Below are 16,705 nucleotides of genomic sequence, written 5' to 3'. Positions count from 1 at the left end.
TTATTTGCTTACTTTTATTCAACGTTGTTACACGCGAATTTTTGAGAAGATAAGATACATTTAAATTTATACGCTTATTCGTTGAAAATGTAACGTTTAAAAAGCGGTTTATTTTTGAGTTGATAAAGCATAATTTTTAAAACGTTTTTAAATGTTACTTTTTTGAGAGTTTAATGTCTTAACATGTTCAAATGATAAAATGCCTTCACTTTTTATCATTTTTAAAGCTTTACAATTAACGAATAACTTCTGCATTTTAACTGCCTCATTTTGCCCCACCCACTTGCAAGATGTAAAAATATTGCTATTCTAGAGTTTCGTTACTTTGGTTGTCGTAACTTACTTTTTAAAAATTTTTTGCTTTTTAGTTTTCTTATATCAATGAAGTTAAAAAAATTTATAAAAAACTGTGTTCTGTTTATCCGCCACTATGATCTGTTTATCCGCCACTAGCATTTGTTACTTAAATATCCCTAACTATGATCTGTTTATCCGCCACTAGCATTTGTTACTTAAATGTCCCGCTTTACCCTACCATTTGTGTAAGGTACTAAACATACAATTTTATGTAAAAATGTTATTGAACATAAATACAAAAAAAAAATCAATAAAAAAACGATACATTAAAATTTGAGACAGAAATTTTTTTAGTTTTATTCTTTATTACATTTTAAAACATTTCTTTAATATTCCATAAAAAATTTAAGCTAAAATATAAAAATATAAACAATTAAAAGTAAAGGATTTTACTGTTAAAGAAAGAATGCAATTTCAAAAAAGGCTTTTTAGAACCTTTTTTTTTAATATATGTAATTCCATTCTAAAGAAAAATCAAAATTATTAATGAGGATTTTGTTCCAAAGATACGCTCCAGAAAATGATATGCAATTTTGCATAAGATTAGATTTCAAAAATGGTCAGTGACGAATCCAGAATTTTTTGGTGTTTGAGATGCTAACTTCCAGATATAGAGCAAACTCCAAAACATTTGTATAATTACAACCCCCTTCAATTTGAGGGAGTTACAAATTTTAGATAGACATAATTTTTGAACGCTGAGAGATGATACTTTGAAACTTAAAATTTATATATGAATACAAGTCTAATTGAGAATAGTACAAAATTTTTTTATCAACTTGTCGCTCCTCACGTTTAGGCTGAGGGAGGGGGATGAAGCCAAAGAGGTTTTTCGTTCCCAGCCTCCAATCATCGCAATTTTTTGCAAAGCCTCATTATTTGACATAAGTATAATAAACATATAAATGTTTGGAGTTTGCTCCATGTCTGGAAGTTAGCTACCTCATTCACCAAATAATCCTGGATCTATCACTGAAAATGGTTGTATCAAAAAATTATCATTTTGAAAATTGTATTTCTTTTTTGTTTTGTTATAAATAAAAATATGAAAATATTATAAATAAAAATATGACTATGAAAAAAAGACGCAGATAATTTTACATTTTACATTTTTACATTTTTTATATTTTACATTTGAACATAAAGCATAAAATTTTATATACATTAAGTTGATATGTGTTTAACACATTCATTTTTCTTAAAGGAGGCGTTGAATGAGTTAGTTGATCGCATGAATTAACTAAACGTACTATACGTTTCTGATGACGATTTTACTTTTTGTTCGTACTGCCCACTCAATCTTTGCATACTTAATATGGCAGTGAATAAGAGAATAATACAGTTATGAGTGCCGATGTTTAAACAGCTTTTTGATTTGTATAATATTCCAATACTTTTGTTGCTTAAATATTTGATGCGATGTGTCCATGTATAATTTTCATCGATGTAAATTTCTAAAAACTGTGTAGTTTTGACTCTTTTGGATATTATTGATAAATATAGATATGAATATAAAAAAAAAAAGATTAATAAAAAAGGTTTTATATGTTATTAGTTTGTTTTTTTTTTTGTTTTTTTTTTTGGGTGAAATAGAGTCAAGTCGGTTTAGTCAATATTTACTGAAAGTTTATTTATTTTAAATCAGTTAAAAAAATTTTTAAGTTCTGTTTTCATAATTTCAAATAATAAAGTAATGTTGTTATGCGAAAAAAAAAATTTGTGTCTTTGCCAAACATTATTGTCTTCAGTCTGGATGCTTTATATAGGTTCGAAAAAAAAAACCTTGTGGCAAGCCACAAGTAATGTTTAGTAGAGTTTTTGGTGATTTAGCGTCAATGTGTACATATTGAGGACGAATACTTAAATAATTTTTTATCCATTTTAAAGCGGTTTCTGTGATTCATTTAATTCGAGTTTTTTATAAGAATTTGATGGTCAATTACATCAAAAGCTTTTGATAAATCAATAAAAATCCCTAATGTGTATTCAGAATTATCAAACGATTCAATAATAATACGCGTAAACTGAATTATTGCATGTTTGGTTGAGTTATATTTTTTTTAAACCATATTGGTTATTAAATAATATATTATTTTTAGAAAGATTAGTGTTGATTTTGTTGTATAAGTTCCTCTCTAAAGTTTTTGAAAATACAGGAAGAATAGAGATTGAGCAATAGTTATTTACATTATTTGCATCCCCTCCTTTGAATATCGGCGTAACATTGGCTATTTTAAATTAATCTGGGAAGATATACTGATTAACTGAAGACGAAAAGATTTTAAAGAGAGAGTTTTTAATGAAGTCATAAGAAATTGTAATGATATTTTCGTTGACATCGTCGAAACGATATTTCCTTTGATCGAATTCTATTACTTTATTTAGTTTAATCGTTTTAAAAAAAGCAATAAAGTTTCCTTAAAAGGTATTTCTATGCAATTAATTTTTTTTTATTTATTTAATTTACGTGCTATCTTGCTTGAATCATATAAAATTTTATCATTAACTTTAATACCGTTAGGAAAAGCGCCAGATGACCACGGATTTCTCTTGAAACTTGCCAAGTGCGTTTCGAATTGTTTATGTTATTTTCATGTAGATTTCAGGTAGTATTTTTTTTTTTTTTTTGTCTTTTAAATTCTCAAGCATAATTTTGTAGTTGATTTTACTTTTTTTTTCTCAACATCTTCATATCCAACAAGGCTGCAAGCAACCACGAATAGAGTTGGAAGTTACTGGAAGAGAAAAAATAAAATTTGTAGAGCAAGAAAAAAATTAACTGATGACTTAAAAGATTGCAAATTGTATGAATTAGGAAAACCAAAATGAGGAACGTGAATTCCAAAGTACTGATGTTCAAGGAAAAAAACTAGAAAATTAAGAATATTTAGAGCACTTAGAAACAGTCACAGTAAAAGATGAGACTTAATTGAATGACGAGTAACACTAAAATGAATTTTAGTAGATGGCACAAGAGACGCTAGCTCTTTAGAGCAGTGCCCATTATAGCATTTATAGAAACGAGAAAGAGAAGCAACATTAAAACGATGTGATTCTGATGGTTGGATGTTGGCTGCAAGAGCAAATTCAACTATGTTTACAATGCGTTTTTGCACCTTGTCTAAAAGATAAAGAGCATCATTGGAAGATCCGTCCCAGATATGGTAACAGTGTTCCGTACTAAGACGGATTTGAGATTTATAGAGATAAAGAATGGAATCTTGAGTAAGAATGTGGCGAGCACGATAAAGACGAAGGATAGATGACTCATCAGGTAAATTACCGTTCATATATATAGAAAGATCTAGATTATTGCGATAAAGATTACCTGAAAAAATTGAGTTAAAGTTCATTAGCTACTGAGGGCTCCATGCTGTAGCAGAAGAGAGATCCTTTTCAAGCTCAAACACTTCCTCCAAGTAAAGAGTGTTGGCTTCTTATCAAGACAAGAATAAATGGTAGTATCATCAGCAAACAATGTCTCCTTAGATATGAGATTTTCTGAAAGTTCGTTGATGTAAATTAAAAAAAGTATAGTGCCAAGGATATAACCTTTAGGAACCCTAAAGTTACAAGATATGAAGAAGAGTGCTGTCCATCGAGGACAACTTTTATACTACAATTGGTAAGGAAGGATTCAATAATCTTAAAGATGTTACTTGAATGAAGTAGACCAGTATGCCAAACTTTTTAAAAGACTTCAGAAATGTCAAGAGCTATAGCCTTAATCTCTCTACATCTATCTAATGCACGATAAAACCTGTCAGTTGAATTAGAAAGTAAGTTATTAGATTCAAGATGAAAGATTAAGTGTTTGTTAATTAAAGATTCAAAAAGCTTGCTTATGATATGAAGAAGACTTATAGGACGATAGTTGGATTATTAGAAGACTAATAGGACGAAGTCAGATCGTTCTCCAGAATTTTTTAAAATAGTGATAACATATATTTTCCAGCAGGCTTTAAAACGAGACTATGATAAGCACTTGTTAAATAGTTTTTTTTTTTGTTACTTTAAAGTTACTATTATCACTGAACCATTACATGCTCCTACTTTTCCTGAGAACACCCATTTTGGCAAAGACAACCCAAATCTTTCCATTTTTCCATAAATCACCCAAATCTCTTCTTGCACAATCGTAATCTTGTAAACCAATCTCTGATCGTCACCATACATTTTCTCTTTTCGTCACCATATATTTTCTCTGATCGTCAGCTTATATAATATCTCTGATTGTTAGCATATATTTTCTGCCAGCTTCATAAACAACAATGTTTTTCCTAAGTAATATTTTAAACTCTATTTAAAGAAAGACTCTTTTTGTTTAATGTGTTATTAAGTTCACGATAAACTAACCTTGTGTTGGTTCTTACTGAACGAAACTTATAACTATTTTTACGCTATATAGTTTTTTAGCCTTCCAAATCCTGTATGATGTTGACGATGCAATCTGTTTTTTTTTAATATTTTCAGAGCCTTTCTAAATCTACTTTCTGAAATTTTAAATCTTTTTGCACTTTTCTATTACTGATCATGGGCTCATCCTTCTTATTACTTTCCACTTCATCCTTCTTATTACTTCCAATTACTTTCCACTTTGTTAGTTTACTTACTGCTTTTCGATCCATTTTTGTGTATCTTTAATTTTTAAGATCTTATTAAGCTATTTAAAAAAGGATTTAAATGTGACTAAATTGGTCATCAAACTGGTCATCAAACTGGTCATCAAACTGGTCATCAAACTGGCCATCAAATTGGTCATCAAACTGGTCATCATAAGCAGTTTTATGCAACTTTTTATAGAATGTTAAAGTTACAAGAAATAAAATTAAGTTAGATGCATTTTTTCTTAAAGTGATAAATAAAGAGCTCCAGCCACAATATCAGAAGAGGAACAAGCAAACTCTAAAAGTTAAAATAAAATGTCTTTATCGATATTGGGAGTAGCCAATCAATTCATTTGAAAATGTCTATCTTCAGATTTTATTTCAAAATGCATCAAGTTGCTTTTTACTTATTTTGAAAAAAACATAATTAAAAAACAATTAATAGCAAAGCAATACTTTATAAAACTATTTTTGAAATTAATAGTTTTTACATATTTCTTTATAATTCTTTAAAAATATTTATTAACTAACGTTTATAGGCAACTAAATTAGCTTATTTCTTAAAAAAGTCAACTTTAAACTTTTTTATATTAAGCCATTAAAAAAAACTCTAGCAATGCTTTTTAAAACAAAAATGGACTTACAATTAAATGGTAAAAATATGATTATTGGGGCGCATATTAATGCATTTCATATTTGATTAAGCACAAACGAAAATGGCTTTTTTTTAGTGATTATCTATGTATTAGATAATCACTAATAAAATGAGGTAAGAAAAAAACAAAAATTTTAGCAAATGGTTATGAAACAAGTAGTTGCAGTTATTTCTACATTATAAGAAAATAAGTCTTGGATTTTGAGGTTCCATCGAATTATTTGACGTAAAAAATAACGGAAATTTTGTTGGTTTGTTAGGATTGATGTCCCAACTTAAGTCGATTCTGTCAAGGTAATACAGAATGATCATGCCAATATAAGGGATGCGATAAAGAGAATTTCCAACAAGAAATGTTTTGACATTAAAATCAAGGGCATAGTCGCAAAATATTCGAAATTGGAGTAGTTTGAGTTTGCATTACAAACCGAGTTTTGTGACATAGTTTAGTTTAATAAAACATAGTTTAATAAAACCTTTTTGAAAAAGTCAATTTCTTACATTTAAAATTACAAAATGTTCACCGTGATACTCTGAAAATTTTTGTAATTTTAAGCAAAACAAAACCACCAAAAGACTCAAACCTTTGTGTTTAATAAAAAAAAATTTTGATGGCTTTAAAACTTGATTCGGCCTAGGACCTTTAAAAAGTAAACCTGGCTCTGACAATACCTAACAAAGATTAGTCTTCAGTTTTATAAATATTCCAAGCAATCAAAATATTTAATATCAACATTTGTGAAAGCTATAAAAAGATAAAAATGCTAAGACTAAATAAAATGCAAACTAATAACTTTAGTATTGGACTATTGGACCTTTGTTGCAAGATTTCTTTGAAATACAATATTGTAACATTTTATCTAATAAACAATGTAGCTATATGACAATATAACTAAGTTAGCAATGTCAGAATTTGTATTTTTTTTATACCCAATGCAAACTTTGTAGTATTTAATATATATATATATATATATATATATATATATATATATATATATATATATATATATATATATATATATATATATATATATATATATATATAATTTTTTCTTTTTTTTTATTTAGTTATTTTAGGTACTTCAAAAAGTCCTAATGGTTTTACTAATATATCCAGAGCCGACCTTAAACCACAGAACTTTAGTTCTGAAACCAGAACTAAAACCACAACACCACGGTGGCGTTAATGCGTTATGTTACTTTTAAAAAACTTTAAAAGGTATCAGTTTTAATATTATAAAACCCCTTTCTTTTCTCTCCCTTAAAATAACAATAACTTCCTTAAAATAATTCATTAGTAATCTTATTTTGTTTATGATTTTAAAGTTAAATAAAAAATTAAAAAAAAAAGTGGCACATTACTAAAAAAATACTGATTTTGGAGTAAAATGTCAAAATTTAGTTTTTAGTATCATTTTTTTCCAAATTTTATCCTCTTTCATTTGATATAACCATCTTGTATTATTTAATAGTAAAAAACATTTAAAAATTGTATTTTTAAATATTTGATAGTAAAAAATTTTTTTTTTCATATTTGATAGTAAAAAACATTTAAAATTGCATTTTTCATGAGTTTGAGCCTTAGCAACGCCCTTAGCAACAAAACAAAAACCCTTATTTAACTCCTAAAGTCTAAGTTAAAATAGCTTCTTTTAAAACAAGCAGTATATATCATCAAACTCAATTTCAATTTAGGTTAAAAACCTAATAATATCAGTTTATTAAGGCTTCCAAGATGATAAACTGCTATTGAAATGTCTTAATGGTAGACTCCAAAATCTGAAAGAATTTTTGACTGCCATCATAAGGTCCAGAGTTCCAAAGAACAGTTTTTTTTTGTAAAAAAATATTTAAAATAGGAAGATACTCTGCTGTTTTTTGTTTTAATAATGGGAGTAATGTATTTTGAGTGTTTTAAACTTTGACTGGATATATTACAGTCATAAAGCAAATGAAGCGAAAGTCAATGTAAATGTGTATAAAACAATGAAAAAAGTTGAGATCAGTAGCCAAAGGGTTCAGTGATAAATAAAAGTCCAAACAAAACTAATCTGTCATATGTTTTTGGTGGATATTAAACAAGATTTTACTTGAAAAAAACTTTAAATGAGTTTTTCACAACTTTTGATTTTTGTAGTTCTAGGGTAACTTTGAAACGTAATATCTTTACATCGGCTAATGATTTTTGACCAAAACTTTCAGGGTATACTCAGTATACTTAAAAAAATTCGGTTAACAAATATGATTTTTTAAATTCCTGTTCAGTTTTTATTAGTAAAAAAATTAGTTCCCATGTTAAGTCAAATAACTTAGTATTTTAAGCATATTTTCAATAATTTGTTATTAAATTTAAAATAAGCCCTTAAATTAAAAATTCATCTGTCAACCGGAATCAAACATTAAAATGCATCTATCTACAAAGTTTGAACGAGAGAAAATTTATATAAGGGAAGATACAAAGAAGATACGTCACAAAGTTATTTAATTTTAGGCATTTTTTAGACAGTTTTTCCGCCATAATGGATGTAAAAAAAAATTTTGGAAAAAAATTTCATTTCAGATTTTTTGAAAAAATAAATCTCACCAGAAAAATATTAGTGTTTGGCTTTATTCCAATTTTTTATTAAAAAAGTGCTTTTTAGTAGTATACCACCTTAAAAAATTTTGCACTCAAAAGAAAACAACGTAAAAATCAAAAAGAAAGAGAAGGGTGCACCATCCAACAACTTTGAATAGTGCATCCTTCTCTTTCTTTTTGAGTTTTACGTTTTTCGCAGCGATTCGGGAACCTAATTTTTATAAATAAATAGTCTAAAATATGTATTATATATCACTTACAAAACCATTTATAAGATTATTTTTATGCCAAGTTTTTTTGATATGTTTAATGACATTAATTTAGCGAATTAAATGATGAGGCTGAAATGACTACATTTCTAGTTTTTCAATTTTTTTTTTTATTATTTATATTCATAACTCCCGATAAAAGACATTTTTTTATTTTTTTCTAAAAAAATTTAAAGTTCTTTTTTTAAATTTTTCTCTATTTGCAAAACTCAACCCCATTTTATTACCTGACAATGAAGGTTTAAAAATTTTTGTTTTCAACAATTTTCAAAACATCTTTAAGAAATTAATCGTGTTAATGTGATTTGCTAAATGAATAAAACGAATCGTTGTCGTAAAGTCTGGACGTTTAAGAGATTTTTTACACATCGAAACCTGTTAATTAATAATGATTAACGTTCAATTATCAGTTTAAACAAATCTTTTTCTTAGCTACTTATGCGTCGGGATATAGTTTTGTAAAATTAAACAATATAATTCTCTATAAATTTCTATACTTTTCTAAATATTTTTGCAAACTTTATGGATGTTTTAGTAGTGGGGTTTTAAAAAATTTAATTAGAAAATGTACATTTAACAGAAAGCATGAAATAAAAACAAACAAAATGAATCTCATAACAACAAGCTCTCTTCTTGTTAATTTCAAAGCTTCTACCACATTGAATTACTGAATTACTCAATTGCATATATCCGTCGACAAAAAATGTTTTCGCAAAGGTCACTGATTTCTTTTAAAGGAATTGATTACACATATTCTAAGCCATTTAACATTTATAAATCTATTCATAGTTTGAAAATGTTCTAACTATTTAACACAGATTAAACCGCGACATGAAACAATAATGAAACGATATTAATAAGAATGTGGATTAAAATATTATTTAAATAGAAAATTACTTTTAATGAACAATAATCCAGATGAATAGATATTGGCAACAGAAAAGTATTGTAAAACAGCTATTTTCTGTTTTGAAAGTTTAACTTTAAAGTTTGTTGTCGCTACTCAACTTTCTGTCGTCACAAAAGCAATTCCAAAACAATTGCAGCAAGAATGCAACAGAAAATGAAATAACATTTTCAAAAAAATTTACTAGCAAAAAAATCATTCTTTCGTAGTTTTACTGCACAATAAAAACTCTAAACAATTTAAATATTAACAAAAAAAAACTTTCTCAAGCTTTGCGTTTTTTCATTAAACAAACATCTCGGTCAAATAGTTCAAATCACAGTCGATCACCCGTAATTACCCACAGTCAATTAAATATAAAACGGTATTTTAAAATTAATTCCATATCATTTTTGTTATTTATATTTTTATTGTGGTTTATATTGTATGTGGATAGTTGTTATGGTGATCTTATATGTTTTGTAGAATTTTGTTTTTAATATTAAGGTGGTTGCTATTATATATTTAGTGTATATGTTATAGCATACGTGTCTGTAGCAATCTTGTTTATTTTTTGGAAGAACTAGTTTGCATCTTTATTATTTTAGAAGTTTCGTTTTGTTTAAACTATTTTCCGTAACCAGGAAATTAATTGCTACTTGTGGCAAACGCTCCTTCAAAACCTTCATCAATTATAAATTTAAAAAAGCAATGTTCTTACTTCCGCACTATAATCCATGAAAAATGTCAATTAACAACTTTCTAAGAAGATATTTAAAACACAGATTTAAAAAAAAACACAGATTTAAGCAATTAAATAGATTTCAAAAAAATTTCGTTTAGTAAACAAAAAAGTCTTAAATTTAAATAAAATAAAACCCCACAAACCTAGTGGAAATCTTTTAGGTGTTGTTTAGTGTATTTAGTTTCGTTTTAGTTGTTGCTATTAGTAGAAGTTGTTTTGCCGTATTAAACTCAAGTCAGCTATGTCGATTTCCAATTTGTATTTATGATATATAACGGTATTTGTAACTTTTATGATGTAAAATTTAATATAATGCAATGCAAAAAGAACGTAAAAAGTTAGTTTTTATTGAATTTCATTGGTTTTTAGTTTATGTTTACTTTTTGGTTTTCAAATTTTTTTTTAGTTCTTCAATTTTTCATGCAAATAGGATAGAAACTTTTCAATTCATAAAATTGATTTTTTTTAAAAACACAATCAATGAAACGACGTATTAAACGAAATTTAGTTTGTATTTTTAAATTTTTTAAAAATAAAATTAACTTATCTCAAATCAATATATATATATATATATATATATATATATATATATATATATATATATATATATATATATATATATATATATATATATATATATATATATATATATATATATATAGTATATGCATATATATATGCATATATTTATATATATGTATATATATATATTTTTATATTTATGTATATATATATATATATATATATATATATATATATTTATATATATATGTATATATACATATATATATATATATGTATGCATATATATATATGCATATATATATATATATGCATATATATATATATATATATATATATATATATATATATATATATATATATATATATATATATATATATATATATATAATAAAAACATATTTGTGATTATATATACTTGATTACTTTGTGTCTATATTTCTTAAAAGGTAATGACGTTATTCTTTTGTCCGGGTATGCAGTTGAACTTTGTACAAATACAAATGTTTGTAAATATTTTAGCATGGGATTTGAATTGAATGCCTTTCCTGTTGTTAAGTATTGAATATTAAACGATGTGGCTGTTGGTCATTTTGTTTCTGATATCTAATTGTGGTTCCAAAGAAACAAACAGAAAAGGTACGCGTGTTTACGTTCTTGCTTGTTTAGCTTTTGTGTGTTTATGCCTTTTTCTCATAATATAAATAAAAATTTATATATATATATATAATATATATATATATATATATATATATATATATATAATTAATTATTAATTAATTAAATAATTAATTATTGCTCTGTTCTTTAAGAACATTGAGCACTCTATTTGTAAAATACACTAACATAATTTACATATATATATATATATATATATATATATATATATATATATATATATATATATATATATATATATATTATACTTTTTTAATATATTAGATATTATATGGTATTATACTTTTATTGATTGTCAATTAGAAAATAATAATTAATGAAATTACCATTGAAACTTTTCATTATGTTATTATTTTATTCTTAGTTAGTAAAAGTGCAAATAAATCATCTCAAAAAAATTAAAATTTAATTTATGAATTAAAAAACTGACATAGTGAGAAATACAGGAATGGTATTTTAGGAAATCAAATTTTTTTTTTCTTTTTTTCTTTTTTAAAAAAAAAGTATATAAATTTTATAGTATTGAAATATCATTCACTTAAATGGCGTCGAATGCAAATACACTTTATTAGTGTCTTGCGTGTTACGCGTTTTACGTTTTACTTTACGCAAAGTTGTTAATGCTTTTACTCATTTTATGTCATAAGTTATAATGACTTAAAATATCGTAACAGTCTCAAATATTTTGCATTGTTTGCAAAGTACACTTTGTTTCTAATATTTGCGTACAGAAAACAAACAAACAAAAAAAACGAGCTTACCAAACGCAAAATAGTCTAAATGATTTGAGTCAAGTCTATTTAATACCAATGTTTATAACATGTAGACATATGCAGCTGGGTTTTTTTGTTTTATTGTTTTTATTATAGAACCTATGTTGATTTATGGTGATCTTTAAAAATAATCTTGCCGTGCTTTTATTTGAAATATTTGACACTTTTGCTTTCGATTTATATTACAATAAAAATGTTAATTTTTTTTAGGTAGTGTGAATCAGATGAACAATTCTAGTTTAAGTTACAAAGATGTTAAATATGTGTTCAATAATGATTCTTATAACAGAAATAAGACTTTAAATAATGAAGATGAGTTTCACAAAATACCACCTACAAACAAGCTGAAATCAAATATTTTAGTCTATAGTCCTCCGCGATGGATCGTTGCTGCAGTAGCAACTCCTCTTGTCATTATTTTTGCTATAAATTTAGCCATCATCTCGTATAAAATAAAAAACATCGAGTACGTACTTTATTTATTTTTATTTTTTATTTTTTCCTATATTTTCATTTTGTTATTAACAATAGAAATAACTTTTTACTGCTTTTTCTGTTTTCATAAATACTCTGTTATTAATCTGTTACTAAACGTCTAAAATAAATGGCGTTTTATTTTCAGACCATTAATGGAAATTATAAATTCTATAAAATTTATTTTTTATGTTAGTTTATGTTTTATGTTGGTTTATGTTTTATGTTGGTTTATGTTTTATGTTGGTTTATGTTTTATGTTAGTTTATGTTTTATGTTAATATAAGTTTTATGTTAGTATATGTTTTTTATAATAATATACGTTTAATGATGGTACATGTTTTTCTTGTTTGATTAAGAATGTTCATACTTAATACGGTTGTTCAAGACAAATAAATAGTAAAGATTCATAAAAACAACATTATTATTATTTACTATTGATTATAATAGTATTAATTACAATAGTAATATGAGTGTATAACTTTTTTGATTGCTTGTTGTTGTTTTTCTACACGGTGTTTCTGTACTTCATTTAGTCCAACTGACATTGAAAGTGTGAAGGGAGCAGGGTCGCAAAACGTTGAACTCAATACTTCAAACTCTTTAGAAAGTAAATCAAGGATGAGCGCAGATCATCAGTAAAACATTATTATTATTATCATAAATTATTATTTTTTGATTTATTTAAATGACAACAAATTCTTTTTTATATCATCACTTTAGTCACAAAAAAAAAAACAAAGCTAGTGAAGACATATACAACTCAATGATGGAGCAATTTAAAGCCGGAAAAGCAAGAGCAATGTCATACACTGGCGGTAAAAGAAGGTAACTTTTTAAAAGCTTTTTATAACATGTATATTTGACCCATCGAATCAAAATGCGTCGCATTGCTCCAGATTTTTAAAACGAATTAAATAAGTTATAAAAAAGATGGTATTATTAGATTTACAATTAAACAAAAACTTATTTGGGTTTACAATAAGCCAAAAAACATCATTTTTATCTTAACGTTTACAACTTATATGAGTAAAAGTATTTACAGTCTTTCAAAAACTTTTCGAATACTTTTCAAAATCTTTAACAAAATCATCTAAAAACATCATAAAATCAAAATTGAAAATAAATTTTCTAAATGAATATTTCTATCATATTTATTAAAAATCTCAACAGAAATATATTCACAAATATATGTGAGGTTGTACGCCGCCCAAAGACAGTAAGTAAAATTATGGCGCAGTAAATTTATGTTTTATTCTAAGTAAACTAATTACAATGTTTTATTTTATTGTTCAACGTATTATTCAAGTATTTAGCAGCAAATTTATAAAACCAAATACAGTTTTATAAATTTGCTCGTAAAGTATACGAAAATTAATAACTTAACAAATTCAAAAATAATACATGCATTTCAATGTTTACTTTGAATAAATATTTTAGGCCGCCTCTTATATGTAAGAGGCGGCTTGAAATATTTTGCACAAGGAAAGGAAGTATACTAAGGGGTTGTCCATAAAGTACGTATGCTCATCGGGGAAGGGGAGTTTTTAAACTAAACGGGGAGAGGAGGGGGAGGTTACAAATTAAACGTATGTACTTCGTTTTTCTAATTTATCACAATTGACCAGCTAACCATTAAAAAAATTAAAATTCTGACTAAAGATCCTAGTTTGCCAACATAAAAGGATATATGGTATAGAGGAATCTAGGGTATAGTGTCCCTCTATGTACACACATGCCACCCCTTATATACTGGCCCTGAGTAAGTTAGACTTGTATTTCGAAAATACAAGTCTAACTTACTTATGAAAAACGACCACTCTAAGTAAAGTTAGTTTTTATTTGATATGTCAATAGAACACTTTTTTTATAATAAAAAAGTTAATCATAACTTGACTGTGATACGGTCTCGGATCACCGCCGCCAAAGTAAACTTCTAAACTTTTGGCTTACGTACTTTATGGACAACCCCTTAGACCGGTGTAGTATAAGTTTTTTACTTTTTTTTTTTATTCCTCAGTAAAAATCTGATATATGGGCATTGTCACTTTTTTTCGTCCAAAAAGTAATGGTTCAATATATGATTTAATATCTTGTTAACACCTAGTGGTAACAAAATCAAATCATAATCAAAAAATAGACTAAGGGTGTACTTGATAGAGTGTAATAGGGTGTACTTTTTATAATCGGTTCTTAAATATGTCCGCATAACTAATAAAGTGTTTCAAAAAAGTTTTTTTAAGAATAATGGTATTACGCTCTTTTTGTTGTTGAAATTTATCGTAAAATTACAACTTAAAACAAATCATTTTTATTTGTTTAAACTATTCTTCTTCTACTTTAAATGGAAAAAGTTTACTAAAACGTGGAAAATATAACAAATAGAGCAAAAAAAACTTAATGCCGTCACTGTTGTGAAAAATAAGTTAATCAGTAGATGCAAACCAGCAAAGTTGTATAAAATTCCAAAAATCACAATTTTAGATAGATTGAAAAATACTGAAGTAAAAATCATGGAAAATGAGTTTTAACGCTGAATGAAGAGAAAAACGTTCTTAATGGCGCGTTTATAGGATTTCCACGCATAAGCAATTTTAAACCTTCGGCCGAAATCAAAAACAACACTCAAAAATGAAATAGCTTCGCGATCATGGGTTGTCAATTTATGCAAAGGCATGAAAATGTGCATTCGCACCGCGGAAACAATAAATCAAGCCGGAACAAAAGTTTCTGATCAGGATATTCATGCGTTTCTTTGATCGTTTACGTTCGTATTTTTTTAGCAATAGAATGGCGAACATAATAAAACGCAGTTACGCTTAGTACAACTTAAACGAAGTACAACTTGAAAGAAGTGTTACCTATTGTATACAATGACAAAAAAAGTTATAGCGGAAAAAAGTGCAAAAAAATGTATAGCAAATAGAAATTGCTAAATTAAATGATTTGTTCACGGTGAATCATACTTATGGTGCAAATGGCAAAAAAAGTTGACATCGCATATCATCTAATTGTAATTTATATCATGTTACTAATGCTTGTGTTGGTAAGTTTATTTTATTTATGTGTTTAATTTTTATATATTATTGATTTATTTATATAAAAAATTTAATTTTTAAGCTCGGAAAATGAATGGCCGACAAAATAAGTTTTTTCCTGATTACATCAAAATGCTGAATGAAGAACTCAAATATGGCTTAAGACCTATCCTCATTACAATAAACAATCAAACGCCTCATAAGAGTTTTAAAATGTTTGAGTGGTGAAAAGATTGTGGAACATTTATTGTCAAATTGCCGCGTTATCGGCAATAGTTTGACATCCCACGTATGTTTAAAATATAATATAATAATCTCACATTTTACAAGTTTGTGATGCAGCACTCATTGAACGACACAGAAGAAGTAATCAAAATGGTTTCAAAGGAACCAGAATATTTCTTCTTACAGTCAAGAATGTAAACATTCTTTGCGATCGGAACTTTTGACCCATGCAACTCAGAATGATTTGATCATTAATAAAATACCACTTGACAATACTTCAACAATTCCAAGAGGTTAGAAAATTATTTGGCTAAAATTTGAAATCATTAACGCTGGTTTTGATTGCCTATTTTAAATCGAAAACCAAGAAAATCAAGGATATTCTCCAGTTGATGCATCAATTTCATAACAAAAATCTATTAAGAATGTGTTGCAAATTCTAAAAAAGCCTATAAACAAAAAATTTCAACCATTAATTTATAAAATTTCAACCATTAAAACCAAAAATTATCTACTAAGCGTCCACAAAAACACATAAGCTGTTTCTAAATTGTAAATTATTTTGAAGAAAATAAATAAAAGCGTCAACAGATGTTCGGTATTAGGACAAAATATAGTATAGCTGTTCTTTTTATTTCTGTCATTATTACCATAAAAATGTAGTTTTTACGGCAAGATGTATTTTGCGATACTTTTTGCAACCAATTTTTGTTTTATGAATACCTCATGATAACGTCACAAAAATTAAACAAACAATTCTATTTAATATGAACATTATTTTAAATTCTTTTAATGTCTCTTTTAAATCGCAGATAGGTTATAGAATCTCAACTAGGTTTTAGAATTGCTAAAAAGCGAGCTAGAAAAATGCTTCAAGATTTTTCTCTGAAATAACTCC

The 16,705-nt window shown here is 26.3% G+C and overlaps 1 protein-coding gene and 1 long non-coding RNA gene across 5 annotated transcripts in view; both read left to right on the top strand.

Annotated features, from left to right (window-relative positions):
• Positions 1 to 2,339: 2,339 nt before the first annotated feature.
• The window catches only part of LOC100214063 (uncharacterized), a 34,665-nt gene continuing 20,299 nt past the window's right edge, over positions 2,340 to 16,705 (top strand). Inside the window, exons 1-7 of one of the 4 annotated variants that reach the window (XM_065805019.1) lie at positions 2,340 to 2,782; positions 2,879 to 2,963; positions 6,688 to 6,838; positions 11,142 to 11,258; positions 12,281 to 12,536; positions 13,081 to 13,182; positions 13,268 to 13,372. In XM_065805019.1, the coding sequence (XP_065661091.1) occupies positions 11,195 to 11,258; positions 12,281 to 12,536; positions 13,081 to 13,182; positions 13,268 to 13,372 (527 nt within the window). In that variant the 5' untranslated portion in view covers positions 2,340 to 2,782; positions 2,879 to 2,963; positions 6,688 to 6,838; positions 11,142 to 11,194. Of the gene's footprint in view, positions 2,783 to 2,878; positions 2,964 to 6,687; positions 6,839 to 9,868; positions 9,939 to 10,281; positions 10,375 to 11,068; positions 11,259 to 12,280; positions 12,537 to 13,080; positions 13,183 to 13,267; positions 13,373 to 16,705 lie in introns of those variants that run through there. The other 3 variants (XM_065805021.1, XM_065805018.1, XM_065805020.1) reach the window with 3 other exon arrangements.
• LOC136084635 (uncharacterized) lies at positions 14,885 to 16,576 on the top strand. Its single transcript, XR_010640703.1, has 2 exons — positions 14,885 to 15,590; positions 15,665 to 16,576. It is a non-coding gene; the product is annotated as an uncharacterized LOC136084635 (long non-coding RNA).

The sequence above is a fragment of the Hydra vulgaris genome, chromosome 09 (genome assembly GCF_038396675.1).
Source record: "Hydra vulgaris chromosome 09, alternate assembly HydraT2T_AEP".
In the NCBI taxonomy this organism is placed as follows: Eukaryota; Metazoa; Cnidaria; class Hydrozoa; order Anthoathecata; family Hydridae; genus Hydra; species Hydra vulgaris.
Note: the sequence above shows the minus strand (reverse complement) of the source record. Positions and strands in the feature narration are given on the sequence as shown.